The sequence below is a fragment of the Garra rufa genome, chromosome 5 (assembly GCF_049309525.1).
Source record: "Garra rufa chromosome 5, GarRuf1.0, whole genome shotgun sequence".
In the NCBI taxonomy this organism is placed as follows: Eukaryota; Metazoa; Chordata; class Actinopteri; order Cypriniformes; family Cyprinidae; genus Garra; species Garra rufa.
The window spans coordinates 10,226,564-10,244,621 of NC_133365.1; the positions used below are offsets into that span (position 1 = coordinate 10,226,564).

At 35.0% G+C, this 18,058-nt stretch overlaps 1 protein-coding gene across 1 annotated transcript in view; it reads left to right on the forward strand.

Annotated features, from left to right (window-relative positions):
• fras1 (Fraser extracellular matrix complex subunit 1) overlaps window positions 1-18,058 on the forward strand; it is a 133,561-nt gene that overhangs the window by 23,772 nt on the left and 91,731 nt on the right. Inside the window, exons 4-6 of the mRNA XM_073839522.1 lie at window positions 15,354-15,461; window positions 16,862-16,954; window positions 17,373-17,532. Of these exons, the coding sequence (XP_073695623.1) occupies window positions 15,354-15,461; window positions 16,862-16,954; window positions 17,373-17,532 (361 nt within the window). The remainder of the gene's footprint in view (window positions 1-15,353; window positions 15,462-16,861; window positions 16,955-17,372; window positions 17,533-18,058) is intronic.

The window sequence follows — 18,058 nt, forward strand, 5'->3', positions numbered from 1 at the left end:
TTAATGACCAAACCTATCATTATAAAATTTCATAATGTTGCTGCACATGAAATATAACACGGATAACATTAAATAAATATTTTTTATCAGGTTACACATTGATTATTTATCACTTAAACCCCTTTCTCTACCTGTCCGTTGGCCGCGCATATCCGCCATGTTTGTAGTTTTTTAACACTTTTTATTCGTGTTTGTAGTTCTAATCAAATTCTCGTTCACCTTGCAATGTGTTGTGGGCAATATTAGCCATTAGAGCATTGATCTGCACTTCAAATTCTGAAGTTAAGTAGTATAGACCATCCGGGAAACTTTGGAATACTTTTTAAAAACATAATACGATTTGGGACATACTAATTCTATTTTCGAATATTTAGGACGGATAGTATGCGAATTGGGATGCAGCATATAAATGTTTATAAATGTAAACTATAAATGTATTGTTTACTCAACAATAAATGAGTAAAATGCAGCTTTATATGTTGTTTGGGTTTATTAAACTATTGTAGACATGGTGTGAACTACTGTTTTTCTCCAGAAAATCTAGAAACAGGGGCTCAGCAGCTGGTCTAAAACAGGATGGGAAGCAGATAAAATCATATGTATTACCTAAACACTAAATGAAGAAAAAAAATATATGGGAGCGGGAGTCATTTTAAACGGGAGCGGGATGGGAGTGGGAGTCATTTTACCAGGAGTGGGATGGGACGGGATTATTTTTTAAACTTTGGTCTGGGAGTGGGACAGGACAAGATTTCTTTCTTTGGGAGTGGGACGGGACAGGAGTGAAAATCCACTCCCGTGTCATCCTCTAATCTGTATGACCAAAAATGCAAGTGAGCGCGCTACTGTTAAGCTTCCACAGTCCACACAGACACTTCAATAGCGCACATTTTTCTACATTAACATTAGATTGAGTGGACATGTGAAGTTGCTGCTACTAACATATTTCAGATGATAAGCCATATTTGAGGTCACTGAATAATATGGCGAGCGATGTTCTGCCCAATGTTTTATATTCACACATCGACCAGCCGCTAATGATCTGTCCATCACGGACTGTGTGACTTTGCCTGTGGAAGTTTTTCTGCGACTAAGTGTCAGCTTCTCGTCAACTAACGGTTGGTCAACTATTAGAAGAATTTACAGACAATGTACTCACCCTCTTGTCATCCAAGATGTTCATGTCTTTCTTTCTTCAGTCGTAAAGAAATGGTGTTTTTTGAGGAAAACATTTTAGGATTTCTCTCCATATAATGGACTTCTATGGTGCCCCCGAGTTTGAACTTCCAAAATGCAGTTTAAATGCAGCTTCAAAGGGCTCTAAATGATCCCAGCTGAGGAAGAAGGGTCCTATCTAGCGAAACGATCGGTTATTTTGAAAAAAAAAAAAAATCTTATATACATTTTAATCTCAAGCTCTCATCTTGCCAAGTTAAACAAGACGACAATTTGAGGTTATAAAGTATATAAATTGTATTTTTTTTTTTTTGAAAATAACCCATCATTTAACTAGATAAGACCTGTTTTTCCATGGCTGTTATCATTTAGAGCCCTTTGAAGTTGCATTTTGAAAGTTCAAACTCGGGGGCACCATAGAAGTCCATTATATGGAGAGAAATCCTGAAATGTTTAACTCAAAAAACATAATTTCCTTACGACTGAAGACAGAAAGACATGAACATCTTGGATGACAAGGGGATGAGTACATTATCAGTAATTTTTTTTTAAACTGAACTACTCCTTTAAGAATGTATTGATTAATTTTGTTCACTCTCTTAAGCATGCTCTGTTATATTTTTTTTAGGGCTGTCAAATGATTAATCACGATTAATCACATCCGAAATAAAAGTTTAGGTTTACACACTAAATGTGTGTTTACTGTGTATATTTAATATGTATATATAAATGCACACACATACATGTATAGATAAAAAATATATATAATTTAATTATAATTTATATGAATGAATAGTTATACTTCTATTTAATTTAGACTATATATAGAATTATAAATATTTTCTATATAAATCTAAAAAAAATTCTTGAATATACATGTATGTGGGTGTATTTATATATACATAATAAATAAACACAGAAAACACACATTTAGTATGTAAACATGAACTTTTATTTTGGATGTGATTAATCATGATTAATCATTTGACAGCCCTAATTTTGTATATAATAAGTGCAGAAATCAATTTTACTAATGGCAATCTTTGAACAGATGTGCATGCTGTAGTACAGAAAACAAAATGAGAAGAAATGTATCTTTAGGGGTTAATAGCAACCCTATTACATTCACTTAATGCATCATTCCTTAATCCATCTGCCTATGAATGTTGGGACAGATTTACGAGGGCTCACTCAGCCTACGGAAATCTTTAATTGTAGTTGCATACCTGAATTCTGCAGGACCCGAGGGCACAGCTGTTGTGTCCCATGCACATATACTCCTGTCACTACAAATTCATTTGCCCCATTAAGCTGCCATGTTTGTACAGTCATGTTGGTCTGTGTTCAGCATCCACAAACACAGAGGCAAGTTAAACAAAAATGTTCCACAATCATTTTAAACCTCCAGGGAGAAGTGCGGTGAGAGGAATAAAAAAAGTGATTGCTATGGAATACTGTAGCGGAAAAATCACCAGCTCTTTTTGACGACCTACTCAGTTATTTATGAAATTTGTTACACGCTCACTTTTCAGGGCAAATGGCAGTAATTCCAAGTGTACATGGAGCTTCCGAGGCACAGGTTCTGCGGCCTTTTGTATAAATGTTTTATACAAAGCAGCCTAAGAAAAGTATGTATGCTATTTCGTTCACACATATTTTAAAGTATAAATAACAGTCTTTTCTTGGAAATGTGCGTATCTTTACAAACATATGACCATGCACTTGAACACTTTTACTGTTGTCTGTATTTTATCTTGGTGTGGAAAGGAATGAAATAATCAAATGCTTCTGAAATGTCATGTTCAAAAAAGCAATCTCTAGCACTCACAATAAAAAATGTGGTCAGCACAATTCACTGCAACAAAAGCACTAGTATTTACTTTCGTCATTCTGTATCACTTTAATTTCATCTGCATGTAGTTCATATGCAATGTGCAAACAGCTTTGACCAACAAGGTTCTGAAGCATGCTGGGCTATGATTCCTACAATTTATCAGATGGTAGTGTTGGTAACTGACTTCAAACTCAAGCTGTGCGTATCATCTTTTATTCATTGAACTCGCAGATTCCAGCTCCTCACATCCAGAGCGAGAGAGAAGAGATTGCTTTCCACATATGGTGATAAAACAGGCCAGTGGCATAATGAAACCCAATGACAGTGTTTGGACTCAGTACAGTATGGTGCGGTCCAAAGGTTTGACTTATTGTCATGCCATGTTCAGTAATGCACAACAGCTTTATTTTATTTTTTAAATATTTAAAAAAATATATTTAAAACATTTTTTTATTTAATTTAGTTTATTTTCTATTATTTGTATTATTTTTATATTTTATTGTATTTATTTTTTCATATTTTATTTTATTTTTGCTATTTTGCTGTACAGATTCTACTGTAGTAAGCAAACTTTTATGCATGAGGGCTTAGCTGATTAACAACCTATTCTTAAGTCGGTGTTCTTTATAGCAAGTTGTATTTCAGCAGTGAAAAAGCGAATTGTACCATTGACCTGGAATACCCTTTTTAATCCCAAACATATGCTTATAATCCTCTTAGTACAGGCCTTTTTTGTAAAATGTCTAGCTCCCCTTCCAGTCCTTCCATGGAATCTGGAGGGAGCAGAGATAGGCTCATGGCAGTCGTCCTCTAAGTTTGACATCCATCTGTCTCCAGCTCTCTATTCCTCCGTGGGGTTTGGCTCAGCCGCAGACCCCTTGAGTGTTGCTCAAAGAGTTTTTGTGATTGACTGCAGATTTTTTCTCACAGTCGGCCTGCTTATGGCCTGCCTGCTCTGATAGGCTCCTGCTGGCCTCTAAAGCTGCCAAAGCTCTTGGCAATTTGTAATCCATACATCCTTATTTCGGCCCCATGGCCTAGTCCTGGCCCGTCATTAGTGATTAATATCTAGTTTTGAGTCTAGTTTTGACGTCTCTAATGTTCTTCTAATGTCATTTATATACAAGAATCAAATACAAATAACCCTTGAGACATTTATATTTGCTTGCAGCTTTATAAAGCAGAGTGACCACGACCTGTTCTAGAAAATATTGATTGCTGAGTGCAAATATGAGGATTTTTTGATTCACAAAAATGCCAGTATGACAGAAGAATGGTTGGTGAGCGCTAAATCAATACTTACACAGAGTGTTCCTCAACAGAGCACTGTTTACAGTATATGCACCATAGTCTAAGGGTGTATTTTAGTCAATAGTCTGGGTCAGCAGAGGTCCCAACAGAGTGTTTTGTTTTCATTTGACGACCTTTTTAATACATAAATAAACACCCCTTGCACATCTGAGTGGAAAGGCGTCACAATCAATACAACTAATATAAAAAGTGCAGCACACTGTCATAGCTTGCAAAACTTTTCTTTGATTTCAAGAGTTTTGTCAGGCATGTTATTTAAAAAAAGATACTTTTTTCGTTAATTGAATCTGATATCGATTCTGTTGCAGCTGTAAATCTTCTCTGCAGAACCTTCATTTAGGATGTTTTTAAACAGCATTGAGCCCCCCGAATGTCTATTTTATGTACTGTAGCTAGATTTAGTTTATTCAGGCACAATCATATAGGATTGGAGTCAGTAAGATTTTTTTTTAGAGAATTTTGTCAAAAGTGACTGTAAAATCATTTATAATACTAAATATTTGCTGTTCTTTTGAACTTTCTATACATGAAAGAATCCTTAAAGGAGTAGTTCACTTTCAGAACAAAAATGTACAGATAATGTACTCACCCCCTGTCATCCAATGTGTCATATCTGTCTTTCTTCAGCTGTAAAGCACTTATGTTTTTTGAGGAAAACATTTCAGGATTTCTCTCCATATAATGGACTTCTATGGTGCCCCCGAGTTTGAACTTCCAAAATGCAGCTTGAAAGGGCTCTGAATGATCCCAGCCGAGGAATAAGGGTCTTATCTAGCAAAACAATTAGTTATTTTCTAAAAAAAAAAAAAATTACAATTTATATACTTTTTAACCTCAAATGCTTGTCTTGTCTAGCTCTGTGCGCACTCTGTGTAGAGATTAAAAAGTATATAAATTGTAAATGTTTTTGGAAAATAACCCATCGTTTTGCTAGAGAACTTCCTCAGCTGTGATCATGTATAGTCCTTGGAAACAACATTTAAGCTGCATTTTGGAAGTTCAAACTCGGGGGCACCATAGAAGTCCATTATATGGAGAGAAATCCTGAAATGTTTTCCTCAAAAAACACCATTTCTTTACGACTGAAGAAAGAAAGACATGAACATCTTGGATGACAAGGGGGTGAGTACATTATCTGCAAATTCTTGTTCTGAAAGTGAACTACTCCTTTAAAATGTGTAATGGTTTGACCAAAATTAGAGGAATCATACAAAATGCATGTTATTTTTTATTTAGTACTGACCTGAATGAGATATTTCACATAAAAGACATTTACATATGTCCACAAAAGAAAATAATATTGAATTTTTAAAAATAACCCTGTTCAAAAGTTTACATACTCTTGATTCTTAATACTGTGTTGTTACCTGAATGATCCACAGCTGTGGTTTTTGTTTAGTGATAGTTGTTCATGAACATTTTGTTTGTCCTGAACAGTTAAACTGCTGCTGTTCTTCATAAAAAAACCTTCAGGTCCAACAAATTCTGTGGTTTTTCAGCATTTTTGTGTATTTGAACCCTTTCCAACAATGACTGTATGATTTCGAGATCCATCTTTTCACACTGAGGACAACTGAGGGACTCAACTATTACAGAAGGTTCAAATTCGAAGATCTATTAAATTTCAGTTTTATAAATTGAAAATATAAAAAATTGAAAAAGTTTTAATTCTGTTCAGAAGTTTTCACCCCCTGGAGCATCAGTGAGCATTTAAACCTTCTGTAATAGTTGCTTATGAGTCCCTCAGTGTGAAAAGATGGATTTCGAAGTCATAGAGTCATTGTTGGAAAGGGTTCAAATACACAAAAATGCTGATAAACCAAATAATTTATGAGACCTGAAGAACAGCAGGCAGTTCAAATGTTTAGGACCAACAGGGGACTCATAAACAACTATAACAAAAAAAAAACCAGCTGTTTGATGATGGATCATTCAGGTAACAACACAGTAAGACTCAAGTGTATGGGTAATAGATGAGGTAATATTTGATGAATGTGTGAACAATATGTAAACGTCTTTTATGTGAAACATTTATTCAAGTCAATACTAAATAAAAAATAACATGCATTTTGTATGATCCCTCTTATTTTAGTAAAATAGTTATCTTTTTGCAGATTCTGCAAGGTGTATGTAAACTTATGACCTCAACTGGATTAAGCAGCACACTTGTTTTCAACATTGATACAAAAAATGTTTTTAAAATGCCAAATCAGCATATTAAAATGCTTGCTAACGGACTAGAGTAATGACCCCTAATATATTATTCACCCCTTATATTTTCAACTAAATTGTATATTTGAAGTAAAATAATTGACCAGGATAACAGAGTGAATGGACCCTGCTGAAATAAATCTGTTTGATCAGCCATCCAGCATATAAATGTTAACCATTAACAGCATAATACTGCCTGCATTCTTCAGTGTCGGAAACAGCCTACTTAATGCGATTCCTTTTTCATGGCAAATCTCCCACATTGTTTGACGGAACCCGCCCTAAGAACAGGTTTTCCCACAAAGCCATTTTTTGTAAATAATTTACCATCACTCTTTGCTGTGTCTAAAGGAATTTCACTACCTTCCTAAGAGTGTTTTTGTTTACACAGGTAGAGTGCACAGGTGAACAGATTTACCTGCTTAGAGTGCTGTGGTGTTGTTGTCCCTTGCGTCTTTGAAGGTTTTTAGCATTAATAATTCAATGGTTGTGTAGGGCAAAAGTGCCCATTGAATTGAAGTGAACTTTGATTTTAGAAAAATGTCATACTTTGCACGCTGGATGCCTGAAGTGCCACAAACTTTTTGTTATTTGTATTAAAGATTTACAAATATTCTCTTAACATAAATAAAGCATTGCTGACAGAATAAAGCCATATTGAGCCATATAGTTTTCAGCATAAGTTAAAGCTTTTGCCAATTTCATATCTTTTAGTCCAAAATAAATAAGTTAAGAGAAAATCCTTTTGACCATATCCTGAGGAGTTTATCTCAGAAAGCGTTTGATCATGTTCCTCCTTAATTTCATCTTTTTCTTTTTATCTTCTAATGCTCAATGTCTCTAACGCTCAATACCCTGCAAACCAACTATATCAGTGGCTCCAGTATTCACCTTTCCTCAAGTCAAATTGAAAGCTGCATTCTGCAATAATATATTGTGCTATTTATTAAAAATTTTCATGACACATCTGACTGATCTGTACATTTAAGTATACTTTTAAAAGAATTGAGCCAAACTCTGAATGGTTGTATCTCTCCTGAAACGAATCACAGAAATAATGAAATAAAAGAAATAGTTGATGCAAAAATGAAAATTTGCTGAAAATGTACTCACCCTCAGGCCTTCTAAGATGTAGTTTCTTCATCATAACAATTTTGGAGAAATTTAGCATCAACAAAAACATCAAAATAGTCAATAATCTGCACGACTCCATTCCATCAATTAACATCTTATGAAGTGAAAAGCTGTGTGTTTGTAAGAAGCACATCCATCATTGAGGCATTTTAACATCAAACAGTTGCTTCTGGCCAAAATACAAATCCATAATCCATAAAAATGCTTCCTCTAGTGAACAGGTCCATCCCTTGTTGTCCAGTTAAACTGCCTTAAAGGAGTCGTTCACTTTCAGAACAAAAATGTACAGATAATGTTCTCACCCCCTTGTCATCCAAGATGTCTTTCTTTTCTTCAGTCGTAAGGAAATTATGTTTTTGAGGAAAACATTTCAGGATTTCTCTCCATACAATGGACTTCTATGGTGCCCCCGAGTTTGAACTTCCAAAATGCAGCTTCAAAGGCCTCTAAGCGATCACAGCCGAGGAAAAACAGGTCTTATCTAGTCAAATGATGGGTTATTTTCTAAAAAAAAAAATTACAATTTATATACTTTTTAACCTTTTTTGTTTAATTCTCGTCTTGTCTAGCTCGGCAAGACCAGTGTTTGAGATTAAAATGTATATGTAAATGTTTATAAGTAAATGTTTGAAAATAACCGACCATTTCGCTAGATAAGACACTTCTTCCTCAGCTGGGATCATTTAGAGCCCTTTGAAGCTGCAATTAAACTGCATTTTGGAAGTTCAAACTCGGGGGCACCATAGAAATCAATTATATGGAGAGAAATCCTGAAATGTTTGTCTCAAAAAACAGCATTTCTTTACGACTGAAGAAAGGATGACAAGAGGGTGAGTACATTATCTGTAAATTTTTGTTCTGAAAGTGAACTACTCCTTTTAAAAAAATCAGTGATAATTAATATGCACAAGACTTTTCCAAATCAATTTCAAAATGTAATGTCCAAATGCAGTTCTAGATGTGATAAAGGTGAAGAAAAGCATGTTGGAGCTATGTACATATCTTAACAGCCTTTGTTTTATAGTTATAATTTCAGTGTTTACAAGGGGGACTAGATGATTTTGAACTGCACATGAAAAAATCTGTTCATACTTAACATTTCCATTTTTCCGTATGAGACGCATCTCTGCTCATTTACAAGGCAGTAATTATCACATTTGCTTTTGGGAGAACAACATATGTTGTATTTTGTGCAGGCTATTAAAAATAACAACAAGGGAATAAACCCCACCCTGGGGAATTTAAATTAGTTTTAATATAAAAAGGAAGCATAATTAGAACATGCTATATAAATTTCACCTTAACAGTTTTATTATGTTTCTTTCTGCTTTAATTTCTCTAAACAAGATGTGACCATTTGAGCATATCTGTGCAGTGACAAATAGATGTAGACATCCTTTTTGGCAAACTTTTAGTCTCACCGCTTGCCTTGCAAGAAATTTGCATATAATCATGCTTGGCTGGCATAAGAAGGAAGTTGTGTAGAAGGCAATTGAAGTGCAGAAACTGAATACATTTGAATGTATTGAAACCCAGATTTATTCAATGAAACAGCTAACATAGTGCTGTGCCTTCAACACACCATCCTTTGCCGAAACATTCTGCCAGATGTCCTTCATGCATTTTACATTATGTTGTTAGTGAAGAGAGGGTCACCCAGGGTTTTTTTCAAATATGTCTGCTCTGCCCAGGAATGTCAGAGATGATGATCTGTAACTAAAACCACTAATGAACCCATGTTTATTTTTGCTGCATTTTTTGGATTATTGATCATGGCGATCCATGTTTTTCACATAAGGAATGCCACTTTTTTATTTTTAGCAATAGATTTTTATATTTGCTGAAAAGAATGTCTTGGAGCTGGAAACTGGAAGTTAAATGCTACCAAAACTTTGGGGTAACTTTGTTTTTGAAAGAAACAAATACTTTTTAGCAGGCTTTATTTGACATTAAATTGATCAAAAGTGACAGTAAAAAATGTATGATGTTAAAAAATGTTGGTAATGACGGCACACCAACAGAGGCCGCTCCCACAATAGTTGATTGACATGAGCACCTTACCTTAGACCCGCCCTCACCGAGCTGAAACAGTCCCACTCTGATCGGCATCGTGTGACTCAGGTGCAGGGAAGACAAGAATGTCTCTGATTGAGCGATTGTGGTGTTCTGTTGTTGGATGTAATAATGAACATAGCAGTCGTCATTTACTCCCGACATCTGAGCCGCCAAAGATGCAGAGGATAACGTTACTTTTGTTTTTTAAAGGAAAGCGCCAATCCCGATCTATATATGCATCTATGTTCTTGTGAATCATTTGTGATGCAGCCTCACCCACAGCAGAAGTGAGTATAAGGGTTTTTCATGCATCATTGCAACTAGCCTTTCTTAATAATGTGCTGATTGGCAAGATTAATGGCTAAACGTGGCTAAATGCGGCTAAAGTAAACATTACAGCTCATAATCTCACAACAGAGAGGGGCGGGGCGAGCAGAGCTCATTTGCGTTTAAAGGGACCATGCAATAAAATGAGTACATTTTTTGCAGAGCTGAATTTGACAAGGTAAAAGGGTGTTTTGTTACACTACTATTGAGAATTTTTAACCAAGGTATATTATAGACTTTTCATTTAGACCCTAAAGGATCATATGAACTTGTGGAAAATGGGCCTTTTTTAAAAAAAAAAAAGGTTCTTTATTGGTATCAATGGTTCTATGAAGAATGTGAGCATTCATGGAAACTTTCAAATGCAGAAAAGGTTTTTATAGTCGAAAAAAAGGTTCTTTAGATTTAAAATGATCTTCAAAATGGTTCTTTTAGGAACTGTTCACTAAAATGCTTCTTCTGTGGCATAACCTTTATTTTTAAGAATGCAGATCAGCAAAATGTGCAACAACAACGTAGAATACACCACATTTGTGACCCTGGACCACAAAACCAGTCATAAGTTTCAATAAATAAGCTTTCTATTGATGTATGGTTTGTTAGGATAGGACAATATTTGGCTGAGATACATCTATTTGAAATCAGAAATCTGAGGATGCAAAAAAATCTAAAAGACTGAGAAAATCACCTTTAAAGTTGTCCAAATTAGGTTCTTAACAATGCATTTTACAAATCAAAATTACATTTTGATATGTTTACAGAAGGAATTTTACAAAAAATCTTCATGGAACATGATCTTTACTTAATTTCTTAATGATTTTTGGCATAAAAGAAAAATCAAAAATTTTGACCCATGCAATGTATTTTTGGCTATTGCTACAAATATACCCCAGCGACTTAAGACTGGTTTTGTGGTCCAGGGTCACATTTAGGTTTTCAAGGCAAGGTTAAGTTGCTCTGCTTGTATCTGTGGCTGTCAGTCGCTGCTTTAGTGGACTCAATTGGCTGGAGATGCGATTTAGCACATTTTCTAATTGAATTAGTCTGCGCAATGGCTCGGTTCTGGCTGGCTACATCAAGGCCAGCTCAATTTGGACTCAATTACCTTCTGCTTGCTTGGCTACTAGTCTTTAGCTTATAAAACTGAAATAGGAATGTTTACACGTGACCTTAAAGGGTTTTCAGCATTTAACGTGATGTTTTCAACCGGATACCTTCATCTAAACAGCCACTGTTGTTTTTGCTTATCGAGTAGAAAGTCACATGATCCTTTGAATGACACAGAAACAGAAGATAAATTGTTTGCCTCGCTATAGACAGTCTTGAATCATCCAGTGCACACAAGAGAGCGCTTGTCTGTGACTAATGGTGTGTGTCTGAACTGCACCCGAGTGGCCCACCAAATATGCCACATTACTTCCTTAGCTGATTTATCAAATATGTTCTGTCACACAAACTCTCGTGTGCACTGGATATTGTGCAGGTACACCTAACCCACAGTGTGCTCCTGTTAACTTAAACATGTCAACTGGACCAAATCCAGACTTATCTCTAGCTTCACCAACAAGTGCCCTTATTTGTCGATTCTTCACATACGTTGTTTGAAGCTCGTCCAGACGCTTATTCAAGCTTACTTTGTTGTATTAGACAAGTCAATACATCAACCAAATAGCTTTTTGACACAGATACCTGCTCTCTTTGCTTTTAGGAAGGATGTGAATGTGCCTACAAAACCACCTTTAAAAAAACTCTTTATTGTTTAGTAATATATAATTTTAAATTTAAGGCAAAAGTATTTGAATATGTAGAACTTTGTGGAGCATGTTCGTTGCAACTGTACTGTAGTACTTTATACATTCACGAACAATAACCTTGAGCCTGGTCATTGCAAATATAGCTCAGGAAGATCAGCTTTGAGGAAAAAATGCAGTTATATTCAGTCTTTTTTAGGTGTTCAGATATGTTTAAATTAGGGCTGTCAAACGATTAATCACGATTAATCGCATCCAAAATAAAAGTTTATGATTACATACTATATGTGTGTGTACTGTGTGTATATATTATGTATATCTAAATACACACGCATACATGTTTATTAAAGAAAAATATTTTAGATTTATATATAAAATATTTATAATTCTATATATAATCTAAATTAAATACAAGTATAACTATTCATACATATAAATATTTTTTAATCTATTCATGTATGTTTGTGTATTTATATATACATAATAAATATTCACAGTAAACACACATTTAGTATGTAAACATAAACTTTTATTTCAGATGCGATTAATCGTGATTAATCGTTTGACAGCCCTAGTTTAAATATATTTTGGGGCCACTGTGTAATATGAGGCTTAATTGAAACTCGAATGACTTGTAGATTTTTAGTTTCCAAGGCATCGTTTCTCATTTTCATAAGTATTATAAATCTTGGTCCCACTTTACATTAGGTGGCCTATGTACTTACATTTAAATTAATCATTTTCAAATGTATTTTTTTTAAAACCTCTATGTAATTACATTTGTAATTAATTTCTGTAATTACCACTGTTGACCCATTCCTTATACCCTAACCCACCCTTAAACCTATCTACACCACCAAACCTGTTCCTAACCTTACCCATATCCCACCTTAATAGAAGCAAAAGTGTTTTGCAATGCAATATGACCATATTAAGTACACTGACTGTACATATTTTTTGATGTACGTACATAATAAAGTGTGACCCAAATCTTAATATTTTATTGTATTTCAATTACTGAAAATCGATAACTAATAGTTAACTAAATGGTTAAGTAATGCAGTTTACACCTGATTAGAAATGTGAGTTACTGTGCTCCTCATGGAAATATTTTGTGACTCATGTTTAATTCAAAGCATTTGAATGTCACAGGCTTTTCACAATTGTCTCAAATATCTAATTTCACTAGACGAGTCAGTCAGAGAAAATTTTATGACTGTTGTGTTTAGAGCACAATCTTCTATGGCCTATTTTGTTCGGCTGATAAAAATGTCATTATCTTAAATGTGTTGCAAATCTTCTGGTGAAATACAACATGTTTTCTGTCATTGCTAAAACTAGTAATTAAAAATTCAATACTTCAGAGCCGTGCTTACTCACTGTGCAATAGCAAATGTAATCGTTTTGATGCTAGAAACAATATCAGACTTTGTTGATTCAAGCTAGCTCGGGCTAATTAAAATGAGTTTTTTGATTGGCTTGATACGATTACCATTTATGAAATGTCAGGAAATACCTGGAGTTTTAAAAGTAATGTCCCATAGAGGGTTTTATCAAGTTATGATTGAGCTAAGAAAGCACAGCACTTTTTTTATTTTATTTTGCAGCTGTTTTGGTATATACAGTTGACGTCAAAAGTTTACATACACCTTGCAGAATCTGCAAAATGTTAAATATTTGACTAAAATAACAGGGATCATACAAAATGCATGTTTTTTTTTATTATTATTTAGTACTGACTTGAATAAGATATATCACGTAGAAGACATTTCCATATAGTTCACAAGAGAAAATAATCATTAAAATTATGAAAATGAGCCTGTTCAAAAGTTTACATACAGTTGATTCTTAATACTATGTTGTTACCTGAATGATCCATAGCTGTGTTTTTTTATTTTGTTTAGTGATAGCTCATGCATCCCAATTACAATGCGTAAAGATCCGAGGGGTGAAAACTTTTTGAATTTGAAGATCAGGGTAAATTTAACTTATTTTGTCTTATGGGCAACATGTAAGTATCTTCTGTAGCTTCTGAAGAGCAGTCCTAAATGCAAAAAAAATATGATATTTAGGCAAAATAAGAAAGATGTACACACCCTTACACATTCAAAAGTTTACACCCCTGGATTATTTTCTCTTGTGGACTTCATGTAAACGTCTTTTACATGAAATATCTTACATGCATTACATCTCTAACATGCAATTTGTGTGATTCCTTTTGTATGATTTTGTAGATTCTACAAGGTGTATGTAAACTTTTGACTTTAACTGTAGCTGAACGAAAAGGCTTCGCAAACAGAATTTCTACTAGATTAACTACATTTTAAGGCTCTTGCTTAAAGATATCCCAAAAATGAATACACTGTCTTTAATTTGAAGCTTATTTATTGTACTTTTAATTTCCTTCTATGGAAAAGAGTGGCCAGAATATTCTTCAAAAAAACAACCTTTTTACATAATGTACATTTTGACTTTTTTAGTTGTTTTTTTATTACATGACTAAATTGGTTCTTATAGGTGTGGTGTTATATTTTATATGCATATACATATGCATGCCACAGATCGGAAACATCACCTTTCTGGGCCTCTGGATACCATGGACAGTTTGCTGAGATATTGACTGTCTTCAGATCTCTCCGAGCTGGCCATTCAAAGCCACGTTGGGGCCATTCCCCATTAAGACATCTGGGCCAAGTGTCACTTCAGAGGCTAGGTGCTGTGTTGAAATGTGTAACCCATCAACACTTGCTCAAAATGTCACTTTGACAAGATGGCTTCTCAGGATAGCTGTCACTGTGTGTGATCTATAATACAGCTGTACAGAATGTATGATCAGTAAGAGCAAAATAAGGTTTAGTGTACATATATCTAAACCTAACCGTGTAACTGTTACCAGTGGTGTCTACAGTTTTTTTGGCTTGCTTTGAGACAGCTAGCATCCTCAAATGACTGTAAAGCTTCAGTGGCAGCACAGTTTTAGCAAAGACCCTGTTTTAGGACCAGTCCAAACTGTCTGTTTAGGTCTGCTTGGATTAGCTCAGTGAAAAGGCTACATTGACATAAAGAAGGCTCCTCCTCTGTTTTACCTATCTGTTCATCCGATACCCTTTTAAAGCAGTAGGTCCCTCAGGCAAGACTGTTAATACATCTTAAAATACCAAAGCAACCTCTTTGACTCTTATCTGTTAATGCTCTAACATTTATTGTTGGTAATGGGGATGTCTCGGGTTAAATGCAAGAAAGCTTTACTATTTCTAATGGCCTTGTTTGAAGGGTTTCAGTTGGGAACTTATAACAAATACCACAAAAAATGTAAAGCTGTTTTGAAGAATGATGATTATTGTGAACGTTTAGTAAAGAAATGACTGAATTTGGCATCATTAGTTGAGCCTGGACACCTCTCACTTGGTTTTATGTTGTCAGGTCCAGATGTTACACTGTCAAGGTTTTTCTTTTTAGTGCCGTGTCATTCCCAATGCATGTTCTATAAACTGAGAGATGATGGCATTTGGTGTACATGGAGTAATGTCTTTGCACCTTTCTTCCTGTTATAGAACAACACATCATGGAAACCAGACACCTGTCAAGACTGCATCTGCTACAATGATGTTGTCATCTGCAAACCTACTCGCTGCCGAAATCCCCAGTGTGACTTTCAGAGGGTGAGAATGAAGTATTTGCTCATGGGTCGTTAAAACAGGGCAGTAACGGTGCTTGATGAATGCATTGTTAGTTTATAGGAATAAAAGCAGCCAGTTAAACTTTAATGCTTTTGGTCCAATTAAAAGCATCCAATTCTAAGAACCCTGTTATAAATGGTTCGAACAATGAGGGTTCTACCTAGAACCAATTAAAAGAGGATTCAGATTAATCTTGTTCTCAAAGGATTTTTTGAGTGGGATTATTAAAGATTACATAACAGTTCATTCTGGTCCTCAACTTGAATCACCAAAGAGTTCCAAAAATCTTTGCACAGTATATGTCGCTTTCTGCTGGTAGATATATAGGCTTACATACAAAACGTCTTTATATGAGTGAGTCATTGAATTTCTTTTATTAAACACTTACTCATTCAGTAAAGCCACTGCTGATGGTATTAGTCTTTCTTTCTTCAGTCAAAAAGAAATTAAAGTTTTTGAGGAAAACGTTCTGGATATTTCTCCATATAGTGGACATCAGTGGGGATCAGCAGGTTAAAAGTCCAAATTGCAGCCAAGGAATAAGGGTCTTTTCTAGCGAAACAATCAGTCATTTTCTATAAAAAATGAAAATGCATATACTTTTTAACCACAAATGCTCGTCTCGCACTAGCTCTACGATTTCATGCCTTACGTAATCACGTTGGAAAAGTCACGTGTGGTTAATTCTCCATCTGTGTACTTCCGTTCAATAGGGCATTAAAACATGTTTTCTCCTTCCACATCAAAATCATCTGGCATCACTGTTTGAACCTTTTTTTGTAAAGGGCATTTGATTTTCTTTGCACGTTCACTTTATAAACACTGGGTCAGTACTTCCGCCTACGTCACATGTGACCTTTCCAGTGTCAAGCTAGAGCAAGAGTTCATTTGTGGTTAAAAAGTATATACATTTTTTTTAAAAGAAAATGACCGATTATTTCGCTAAAGATATGACCTTATTCCTCAGACTAATACAAAACAAAACAAAAATGTTCATTGGCATAAAGCTGAAATAAAATTAATTTTATTATTACTAATTACTATTAATTTTAGATTAAAAATTGAAAAAAAAAAAACTTGAACAGAAATAGGAAATGTTGCCTTAGCAATTAACTGAAATCAAAATAGATTGTAGCTGAAGTAGTACTGAATATAAAAGCTGAATATAAATATTCATAAAAATTACTAAAAATCTAAATCAAATTTAAAATGAAAACTGAACATTTGAAATATGAATATAAAAGCTCATTCAAAATGTGAATAAATACTAAAATAACAGTGGATGCAAAGGCAATATTTGTCTTACTACTCCCCAGTCCTGATAAAACTTTCTCTGGGATGCTAATGCATATCTTAAAATGTTTGTGGGGATGTTTTTCTAGGGTGAGCGCCTGAGAATCCCACCCAACAAGTGCTGTCCGGAATGTTTTGCACAGTTGCCCGGGATCTGTCAGCATGAAGGAAAGGTTTATGGGGTAAGTGACACTGCTTATGACACAACTCCAATGAAAGATACTAAAAGCCTCATCCTGTCCTTTGGCAAATCTTCCCACTTCTGGTCGAGTGATTGCTTCGTTTTGTGCACAAAGGCGTTTTTGTTTGTCTTCCACTCTTCCCTGACAGAGCAAGCTTCTTTTTTGTCCCAATCATCCCTGCTAAAGAGCCACTTGGTGCTCTGTTTAAGATTCTAGCAGTGTAGCTTTCAAGTCAAGTGGCATTTACTTTAGGGAGCAGGCTGTGTTGGCATTGGGACTCAGAATAATAAGCGATATTTGTGATATTCTGTTTGCAATTTAAAGATAACAGTTTTTCAAGCCTTTTATTGTGTTTCGCAATCATCATCTCTCTTCATCCATGTCCTGATTTACCACTTTCTTACTCTCGCTCACTCAGCATGACAGTCAGTGGAGTAATTCCAAATGTTCGGTGTGCACATGCTCTCATGGGAAGGTGACCTGTGGGCCACGTGCTTGTCCTCCTCTAAGTTGTGGGAAAGACCAGAGTCCTTTTATCCCAGATGGAGACTGCTGCCCTGTATGTGCTCATAATGGAGGTACAGTAAGCTTTTTTTGTCATGCTCAACTTGTTTGTGAAAGTGATTGCTTTCCTCTGCCACTAATTCTTGTTTTTACCTTATGGGAAAAAAACTGTGATGTGTTTAGGCCTTCGTGATCATGTAGAACCCTCTACACATCTTCCTGTTTATTGGTTCCTAAAGAACTACAGAAAAAAATAGAAAGGAAAATCATTGTAACATAATGATATATATAGTTTTTAAGCAGTTTAATGAATGCAGAAGAATAATATTTATGCACATTTATGCTGATTTTAAAGATATGTAATTTCTGTTGACCTTAAATGGAATTGCAGTCTGTTTTAGTAGATATAACGGCATCCGCTCAACCTGTGATGTAAATTTGCGGCATTGATGTGCTCAAACAATGGCAAACTGGGGTACATACTGAAAGTTTTTGAAAACAGCTATTGTTTTTGCAGTTCTTTTTGGTTTCACTAGTGGCACAGATATTGCAACACTTCAGCTTTTACTCTGGAGTTGTGATGTTAGTAGCAATCATCTG